The sequence below is a fragment of the Rutidosis leptorrhynchoides genome, chromosome 4 (assembly GCF_046630445.1).
Source record: "Rutidosis leptorrhynchoides isolate AG116_Rl617_1_P2 chromosome 4, CSIRO_AGI_Rlap_v1, whole genome shotgun sequence".
Lineage (NCBI taxonomy): Eukaryota > Viridiplantae > Streptophyta > Magnoliopsida > Asterales > Asteraceae > Rutidosis > Rutidosis leptorrhynchoides.
In genome coordinates, this window is record NC_092336.1 from 144220441 (window position 1) to 144231277 (window position 10837).

The window sequence follows — 10837 nt, forward strand, 5'->3', positions numbered from 1 at the left end:
ATTACTCAAATAAATTATATACCTATATCTAAAAGGTAAATTGGAAATAACTAGTACTATTCATTTTTTCACTTTTCGCAAACTTAACCCCCTAACTTTCATTAAAATACAAATCGAACCCCCCACTTTATACGTACATTTTTCCCCAAATTTCACAAGCTTAACCCCCTAACTTTTAATACCTATATCTAAAAGGCAAAATGAAATGAATATTACTATTCCTTTTTCCACTTTTCGCAAACTTAACCTCCCAACTTCTATTAAAATACAAATCGACCCCCCACTTTATACTCTTATTATAATACAAAACTTAACCCCCAAACTTTTATTAAAATACAAATCGAACTCTCACTTTACTAACTTTTTTTTACTAATATTCAATTTTCACAAACTTAACTCCCTAACTTTTATTAAAATACAAATCAAACTCCCACTTTATACGTAAAGTTTTTTTTTCAAATTTCACAAACTTAACCCCATAACTTTTATTAAAATACAAATCGAACCCCCACTTTACTAGCTTTTTTTTTTAAATAAAACCCGAACTCTAAAAGAAGCAACTTTCACAAAAGGAACAACCCTTCAATGTTAGATGTCGAAAAAAATTCTTTTACACAAAATAGATCACGACTTTTTTTTAACTCGCATTCAAAACGGAGCCCCCGGCGCGAAGCGAATACCTATATCTAAAAGGTAAAGTGGAAATGAATAGTACTATTCATTTTTTCACTTTTCGCAAACTTAACCCCCTAACTTTCATTAAAATACAAATCGAACCCCACTTTATACGTACATTTTTCCCCAAATTTCACAAGCTTAACCCCCTAACTTTTATTAAAATACAAATCGAACCCCCACTTTACTAACTTTTTTTTTTACTAATATTCAATTTTCACAAACTTAACCCCCTAACTTTTATTAAAATACAAATCAAACCCCCACTTTATACGTAAAGTTTTTTCAAATTTCACAAACTTAACCCACTAACTTTTATTAAAATACAAGTCAAACCCCCACTTTACTAACTTTTTTTTTTAAATAAAACCCGAACGCTAAAAGAAGCAACTTTCATAAAAGGAACAACCTTTCAATGTTATTTTGTAAAAAATTCTTTTTTACAGAATAGATCACGACTTTTTTTTTAACTCGCATTCAAAACGGAGCCCCCAGCGCAAAGCGAGGGCTCCACGACTATAATGACTAAATCATAGACTAAATGAATAGTATTACTGTATTAGTTTTATTTAATCGTATAAATTAAATAAAGTCAATAACGTAATCGCGTGAGTATCGAAGATGATTGCAGAGCATGTGCATGGCCTTTACTTAATTAATTTATTATTTTTGAAGTCTTTAAATTCCTTCTTTCAAGTAAAAAAACATGCTTATAGATTTATTTTATCATCCTTTGGTAAAGTCGTAAAGAATAATAATCTGATATTAATTAAAATCAGACTAAAATATACACATTCTGCAGATAGCATAACTTCACTTATATAAATACCATAACTTCACTTATTTAATATAACTTCCTATATTACACATATATAAATATAAATACAAATATATATTTTGAGTATAACAATAAATAAATACTACTCCGTAGCATTATAATCAGAAATCAGTATAATAGTATCATCAAGAACAGTCATAAAACATAAACAAACGTTGAATTAGGGCAGATTATGATAAATAATAGAATTTGAATACAAATCACGCTACTTTCTTAAACAACAAAGACAGCAGGGCTAATTGGGTTGTCCTGCAGTCGTAAAATCTTGAAGTAGACGAGATAAATGACACTTTCCTCAGGCATGAAATGACAAAAAGAACGATACTAATGTTCTATAAACCACGATCAAGAAAAAGGCCATGTATCAAGGGAGATTGATCGTGTGAAAGTGAAAAAGAATTAAACGAATGTTGAAAAGGCGTTGTTATTGGTGTTTAAAGTTTATTATTCGGCGCGTTTAAAAGAGATCAGCTTTTTTCTTGGTTTGATCTTGCTTCCATTTTGGCAATTTATAAAACTCTTCTTTTGACATCCCAAGAACCGACTCAAATTCTTCAACCGAAAGGTAAGCCTGAAAGAACAAACATCAACATTTTTATGTAGATGTAGATGTAGATGTGATAATGCTGACCCATTTTCCAATAAACGTTGCAATGTTGACCCATTTTTGTATAATTGTGCCAATATGTGTCAATTTAATGTATGCCTTATCTTAAACGGGTCAAATTAAAATAATTAGCTTGTAAGGAAACGAGTCAGTCGGGTCAAAAATGTCCTTCGTGTGTGATTATATCTTGCATACTAATACTAATTACATGTAAAATGTAAAAGGTCAACTGGACTTGTTTTGGGCTAACCCAACCTGATCCATTTTGACCCATAGTAAACAATTACCTGTTTGAACCCATTACCCAACCTGCCCATCTTGCAACTATAATGCAAGAATAAAAAATCAATTATCAAACATTTACAGGAAAACTAACCTCTCTCCTCTTAAGGTCGATTCCAGGAACGGGGTTTTCGGACTTAACCCTGACTTGTTCATAGGTGAAAGTAGATTGACTGGATAAAATACCGTTTTCGTCCTCCTCGATTTCTACCTTCGGTTCTCCATCATCTTCTTCTGGAGCTGGTTCAGATGGTTCCTCGGGTGCTTCTTCAGGGGCTTCTTCAGGCTTTTCTGAATATTCAAACATTATGTATCAGAATTAGATTAGCTGATCCATAATAAAACTTTGCAGTGGCAATGTTGACCCGTTTACTTATAAATGGGCCAATTCAGGTTACGGTATACTCCCTCCGTCTCAAAATAAGTATCCACCTTACTATTAATAATTATCAAGTTGCAAAAAATAAGTGTTAAATATCATTAAACTTCCAAATTTACCTTTGTTTATTACTTTAATTCACTCATTTTTAAAAAATTCAGTCAAACTTATCTTAAATATAAGGGTAAAACTGACATTTATCATGCTTATCTTAAATCTCATAAAAATTCATATAGGACACCTTTTTATGGGATGGAGGGAGTATATTTCTAAGGGATCAACTTGATGATATTTGTCCATTGTGTACAATTTAGATTATAATTAACATAATATAATTATTGTAATCACATATGACACACGACTATTTCATGAGAAAAAATTAAATTTGACCAGAATGCGCGTATGGTCAACACAACACGTCCATCCGACTCGGTCCATTTTGACAACCGTTTTGACCCATTACCCTCGAATAGCATACAATTATGTAATCATAGTTTTTAAATTACCAGGTTCGGCAACGGGTTCGGGTTCATCGATTTTGGGGTCCGCAATAACTCCCGATAAAGCAGCAACCGCAGCCCGTCTCTGTGAACCCGCACTGCTCGATCCTTTTGATGAACCACCTTTACCACCACCCGGGGTCGATTGAAAAGCAGAGTTTAAAGCCGCCATGGCTGACGCTCGTTGCGTTGCTCCACCATCTTGATTCCCATGGCCCTGTATTACATTGCAAAGTTAGTTAATAGTTAATACCATTTCACAAACAAATATGAATAATGAATTTTCTAACGACAGCCCTTAAGGTTGTTAACACGCTTAAAAGTGTTGTACATCTTAATATAAAAATAATAATTAACGGTACAACGCTTTCTAGCATGTTAACAACGACCTTAAGGACTGTCATTAGAAAAATCCATAAATAAAATGTCAGTTTGATTAGATTTGCTTACCTCAGCATTGCCTGCCCCAAACAGTATCGTAATCTTCTTTTGGAATGCGTTTCCGTGGATCTAAAAACGTTGAAAATACAAATAAATTCCAAATCATGATCATCATAGCAAGTAAAACGGCTTGATAGATAATTATATGATAAGAACACATACTAATGTTTTTGAAGGTTCCCATGAGAAATATGTTGTGAAGAAGGCAGGCTCATTTCCGTCTGCAACTTTGTATAATGGAACACGTGGGGACAATCCGTCAAGATTTTCAGCCCATTCAATGTATTTCTGAAACCAATGTGGGCGGTAAAAATAGAAAAAGCTGAATTTCTATGCAAAAATGTTTGAGGTAACACTTTGATCAATTAACATGTGACTTGCTGGATTCAATATATGTTTGATCCTTAAGGAGTAAAACATAAAACTATTAGTGTAAAAGAAAACGGGTCAAATGGGTCAGAGGTTATCCAAAGTATAACTAATGCAAGATAAAAAAAAATATCATTAATGTTGAGGTTTTGTGAAGTTTGAACCCTAGTCTCTTTGTAAACATTGTACTCATGTAATGATAAAAGAAAATTTCTAGTTAGTACCGTCAACTAAACCCTTTTCCGAGAATATTGGAGATCGGATATAACCACGTAAAATCCTTGTGTCATTTTGTTCTTGTTTGTTTATCTTGTTTATTATCCGTATATTGTTTGTGGGTATAACTTGATTACACGGGTGTTGTTTGGGTTGGTTAATTACTAGCAATATAATTAGAGTGATCAAATAGTTATCTTTCGTGTGCACATACCTAGCGGCTAATATATAAACAACTTTTCAAATGGATATAAAAACTAAAAGGTCTAACTTAAGATAAGTTCACCGGTTTTTACCCATTACCCAACCTGTCCACAATGCCCATTTTGTCACTTTTGAAATAAATGCGTTGTATGGATTGTAATGAAGTACCTGGCCAAGATCGAGAGCGCTTTTCTTCTCCTTTGCGTCAACCGCATGACCAATCCAAACGAAAACCTCTGCATGCGTATCTAATATCAAGATATCCTCGGGCAACAAATCATCTTGATCAAAGTTGTAAACTTCTTCAATCTTATTAAAAGTCAAACAATCTTGATTTAGTATTCATGACACAAAATAAAAATTGAACCAAACAAATATAATATATTTACTCCATACCCACCTCAAATTTTCCTGAAGATCCACAAGGCAGCAGAAATGGTAACAAGAAACTCATTAGATATTCTAAATAGACAAAATAAATAAATGTAAAAATTATTAATTCAATTATTATAAAACCTTTATAGAGGGAAAATGCAAACAAATGAGGATCTCTAATAGTCTCGAGTGATACTTTGTTGCTCGTAAAATCTTCTTTTCCTCCAAGTGCAAGCCAAAACGTTGCGCTTTCCGTTCCTTCTTTCTGATATTTTGCTGTTACTCCAGGCTGAAAATATGGCGTTAAAATTTAAACACATAAGCATTGTATAAAATAACGATAAACTTGTTATGAAAGTACTAAAAGCATACCTTCACAAATTCAGCAATTTTGGCAGCCCATTGATGCTGCTCAAAAGTACTCTGGGTTCCTTGCCAGATGTATAGATGGGAACCCGTGTGTATAACGAAGCATTCATACGAATTTAAAGACGTTGCAACCTAAAAATCATATGTACAAATATAAGTTATGTACGGATGGATATGTACATGATATAGTATATGTTAAGTGTACTATCTAGTTAGTGATGTTTGGATGTATATATAATGGGATGTAGGAAATATATTTTTGGTTGTTGGAAATTGTAATTAATATATATAAACATGTAAACGGATAACGTTTTTCCTGTTCAGGAGGAGTATTTTTACTCAGACGTACGCGGCCTACCCGGGTCAGATAATATTAATAACTTCAATAAAAATATATAAGATTTTAATAAATATGTAGTGCAAGAGGATCAAAAAGCACATACAGGTTCAAGTTGAGTGGCTTTATTATTGTGCACTGCAGTTCCCAATATTCGAATAACTGCATTACTATCTGGACTGTAGGTTTCATCAGTTAATCCTTGTTCAGCAATGTAGCTTTTATAACTGGAGCTTAATCCACCCTAATTAGCACAAAACTCATATTAGTTGTTATCACCTTATTATTAGCTTTCAAAAAAATTACATATAAATGTATAAAATTACCTTAAAAAGAACCATAGGCTGAAAAAGAGCAATAAACTGCGGTGGTTCATTGTCTTGGTAGATACGGCCCTAAAGAATATTAAACCACACCATAAGAATTACGTTGTGTATAAAAATATTACGGTATGTAATATTTTGGTTGTTGGAAATTGTAATTAATATATATAAACATGTAAACGGATAACGTTTTTCTATTTGTAATGCATACAACCTTCACAATTGTTTTCATTCAGACATTTTACTTCATTATTGTAATCATAATCCTACTTACACGTTAATAAATGCACAAAATCAACCCATTTTAACCCAAACTAGTTTTGATCCGTTTCCAAACCGCCCATCTTGCCACTGCTAACAGTATGGTACCTGAACAGGTCTCCCTTTCAGCGAGTTGAACATCGATGCGGTCAGCTTAGCAGCTGTATTTTGATCCTCCTGTCGATTAAAAATGGATTAAAATGCATTCTAAAACCTTTTTATTTGACATAATAATAAAAGTTTTTTTTTTATCTATTACTGTATTATTTACCTCGGTGCTGTTTTTTCCAATCCAATAACAAAGATAAAAGTCTTCCTTTTTCTCTCTAGAATGGTAACTATAAAGAACAATGTAACAATCTCCACAGTAGAATTTACCGACGTCCTCACTGGCTACCGGGTGCTTGGCCCCACCATCGATCGACCACACCTTAATGTCAAAAGTTCAAAATATTTAAAAGTACAAATAAAAAGTTTATGAAAAAATGATTATAGATGGACGTTTGTGATCAAACCTCGAGTTTCCCATTTCCTTCAAGCAACGGCGGAACAACTTCCTCACCTGCGGGAGCATTTTTATCTTTCCCTTTTTGCCCAACACCTTGTTGTTGCTTTAAAAGGGCTACAATACAAAAATAGTACCATTTTTATTTTATTGAAAGGCAAAATAGTACCATCTAATGCAACAAATTGACAAGTTGTATAATTGGGTAAGAAACAGAAAGTATGTCGCATTATATGGTAAAAAAAGTAGAATTTGTTTTGCTTATATATGAATATATAAAGTGATTGCTATATTTCATTTTCCTGGAGTTCATCATCAATTAAATAAATAAATAAACAAACAAAATATATTCTAATAATCATGTAAGTTGTTTGATATAATGATTTAGGCTGCTTTTGCAAAAAAAAAAAAAAAAGACTTTAGGTAACTTTCAATTGTTTGGCCCATTTGATATAAAGCACAACCAAGTAGAATTGTCATTTGTAAACGGGTCAAAATCGCAACGTCTATTATTACCTGACACTTTTCCTCTATTTTCAGCTACTTTTCCTCTATTTTCAGCTGCAGGTGCAATTGATGATGGCCATGAGTCAAAGTTAGACTTGAATGCATGTGTTTCATAACCTTGAATTAGTCGGGTTACAAGGGTTGCTTTTGGCCGATTATTACTTGTGACAAACTCCTATAAATGGTTAATGTTGAAATCAGTAACCGATTAAAAGAAGAAATTTTTAAAAGCAGAATATTAATTTATACCTCAGCGGCTTTTGTGGCAGCTTTTCTATCATCCACCTGTGTTGCTCGACCCACCCAAACAAACACCTCTGCACCACAGTCTAGTAGATAGCATTTGTCGGTTTCAAACGTCGATTTTGAATATTCATCAATTGGATCCCCAACCTGGCCTCCAGCAATGCTGCAAAAAATAGACAATTTTACAAAAAGAAACTTTTCCTACAAAGTATATGTCAATTGGAACAGTGGCAGAGGTTGCAAAATGGGCGGGTTGTTTAATGGGTCCCAACAGATAAAACTTTATTAACACGGGTCAGGGAAGGCTGATCAGCTAAACTTTTTTCTCCATTTGTAACATTAAATAAATATTTTATTAGTTATATAAGACTAAAAAAAAGTTGCTAATTAAAGTGATTTAAGAGGTTTTAAGCAATTGAGAACACAGTGTCACTTATGACCCATTTGACCCATATCCATTTTTAGCTACAAGTTTAGAAATTTATGTGCTAGGAGACAAAATACAACCATAACGACCCATTTTGAGTGCAAATGAGTCGATATCGCTACCCCTACATAAGAATATGCACTCTTTTTCTACCTCCAAGTGTAAAAAAAGAATAAAGAATATTCGTACCTATAAAGTTTTCCGGGAGTTCTATCAGGAACAATATCATCGTCCGTTAAGACCTTTTTGCCAATAGGAGCAAACCCACCAAAGATGACCCAAAATTCACCTGAATCTCCTTCAGCTTGTAACTTTCCATCGTCTTATTAAAATTTAAAAAAAAAAAAAAAGAAAAAAAGAAAAGAAAAAACAATAATGAGAAACTAAAAATACGCATATATAAGTAATAAATCTAATCATGATTATATATGATTACACGTTACCAACAATAGCAACATCACACGTCCCCTCATGATATTTGTCCTTCAACACTTGAATAACCTCCAATGCTTTAGCCCGTTCTTGAATATTTGAATTTGTACCATTGAATTGAAAGATCTTATCTTTAGTGTCCAAAATGAACACATCATCATGATTCAGCACAGATCGAGAAAACGGGACCTTTTCAAAAAAACACACATCAAATCTTTTATATAAAAACATATGATCAAACATTAACAAATGCATTCAAATATGTTTGGAAGAATGCAAACCTGTTTCATATGAACAACACGTTTTCCTTTGCATATATACAATCTTGTTTCAAACTCTCCTTCTTCAGGTGTCTTAAATCCAGATTTAACACCACCTTCAAGTGGTACGATACACGGTTTGAAATACGATAAGAATTTTTCGGATTCGTGATTTTGTACTTCTCGATGTTGCACCGCACGTCCACCGAGAATCGCGTCTAACTCCACTGCTTTTATTGCTGCTGTTCCAGCTTCATCCTAATTTATATCAACAATTACACCATTTAGTTATTATTATAAATCACCATTTGCTACTTACATAAATATGCATGATATGTCCTAATAATATACTCCTTCCATCCTAATAGTATTTCTTTTTGAGTTATCTCAGATTTATTGTCCATTTTCATATATAGATAGATAGACAAGAATAAGGAGGTAGAGTTCTTTTATACCCTTAATGTATATAGATGTAAGACAAAAGGACAGAGAAAAAGTAGAAGGTAAAATTGTAAAGTATTGTAAACAAAAAGTACATTTGTTAAACTGTGTGCTCTTTGTCTGTCTAAATAACATAAACCTCATATGTTTACCCATTTTTAGTATAAAATCATAAATACTAATATAATTTTCTTGTACCAATAAAATATTTTGAGTACCTGGCTAGTATCTTTACCGAGCCAAAAGTGTATGGCATACGTGAAAACGCCTGCACCTCCCCTACCATGAGAAGTCTGAAAATACATGAACCATTAGCAATATTAATGTCAAACAGTAACAAACATTTACAGAACAAGAAAGAATTAGGTGAAACGGTATAATTACCTGCAAGACAACGTATGAATCGCCAGAGTAAAATTTACCATATTCAGATTTTGGCAAAGGTACAGGTTGAAAATTTTCAATTCTCCATATTTCGAGCCCTCTATATAATGTTAAGGAAAAATACGACAAAAATGCAAATGGGTGGTATACACCAACATAACATATACAAGATCAAGAATTGTACTAAATTTAAAATTTTTATTTTATACATCACAGAAAGAAAAGATATGTACATGCATATCGGAAAGATCATGTTAACAAAGCTTAATTATGATAATGAGAATTTGTGCAAGGATACGGTCTCGTACCAACTCCTTGGAATGCAGGTTCAAGTGCTTTTGCAGTAGCCATGTTGTTGAATTCTTCTTTCTATAATAGATGAAAAACCATCCAAAAGTTTATTACTTTGCAATATATATTTAAGCCACTGCAAAATTTAAAGAAAAACAGACATGGGTTAGAAGAAAGATCGTTAATTTCTTCCTAACCGAATTAATTACAACTCAAGATTCAGTTTATTTTTCTTCTTTTTCATTTGTTTGGATATGGACTTTAAAAGTGATTATTACAACATACAGAACTATGTAATAAATTGTGTAAGCCATGCACATAGGATCCAAAAAAAGATCAAACATTAAAATCATAAACTCACAATGCAATATTGGGATATGCAATATTAGCTCATATTTCCGTAGCTAGTTACAATCAGAAGATTAAAAGCTAAAGAAGAATATTTTTTTTTAATAATAATCTAAACTCAAAAGGCAATTAAAAGGACAACATATACCTGTTATTGTTGGCTCCAAAATGTACAAAATTGGTACATAAACTGAAAACAAAAAGTGAATAATTATTATATGCTTAAAGGAATTATGGGATGGGATGCAGAGAAATGAAGATGTGGCATTTAGATTTGGGGAGAAAAATGTTCGAAATTAAGGGAAAATTCTAAGGCGATGCTATTTTTTCGTGTTTATATTTCCCATTTTTTTTTTTTTCCCATGAAATTTTGTTCAATAAATCATCGGCATTTGCCATTTGTTAATTGTTTTCTTTAAACCTTCGATATTCCTTTTATCACGGGAAACAGTAATGAAAAGGTCTTCATGCAATTAAGTTTAAAATGTTACTCCATAATTCTTCGGAACATGACGCGGGAAATGCTAATGACAACCCTTAGAGTTGTCATTAAAAGATTAAATCGTGCATAAATGCTTGTACTTTCAAATATATCAACTACCTTATAACAAATAACTATTCCATGTACTATTACTTTTTGCATTAGTTTAATTATTAATGACAATCTCAAGGGTTGTCATTAGCCCATTATTCTAATAACAGAAATGTCTCTTTCAATATTGGGCTATAAAAATCAGAACAATTTAGTTATCGTAGTTTAGTTAGTTAGATTCTACGAAGCGCAAACTATCACATATTTACACTATTAGATTGCGTAATC

The 10837-nt window shown here is 32.5% G+C and overlaps 1 protein-coding gene across 1 annotated transcript; it reads right to left on the reverse strand.

Annotated features, from left to right (window-relative positions):
- Positions 1–1860: 1860 nt before the first annotated feature.
- LOC139840244 (villin-2-like) lies at positions 1861–9729 on the reverse strand. The gene is made up of 22 exons (XM_071830491.1): positions 9677–9729; positions 9379–9478; positions 9213–9287; positions 8575–8811; positions 8305–8482; positions 8051–8183; positions 7438–7597; positions 7198–7363; positions 6692–6798; positions 6448–6606; positions 6285–6353; positions 5919–5987; positions 5699–5836; positions 5259–5387; positions 5028–5175; positions 4912–4922; positions 4680–4820; positions 3885–4010; positions 3732–3791; positions 3288–3498; positions 2497–2693; positions 1861–2084 (listed from the first exon to the last, which is right to left on the reverse strand). Exons 1-22 carry the CDS (start codon positions 9727–9729, stop codon positions 1971–1973), a joined length of 2781 nt encoding a protein of 926 aa, XP_071686592.1. The 3' UTR covers positions 1861–1970.
- Between the last annotated feature and the right edge of the window lie 1108 nt (positions 9730–10837).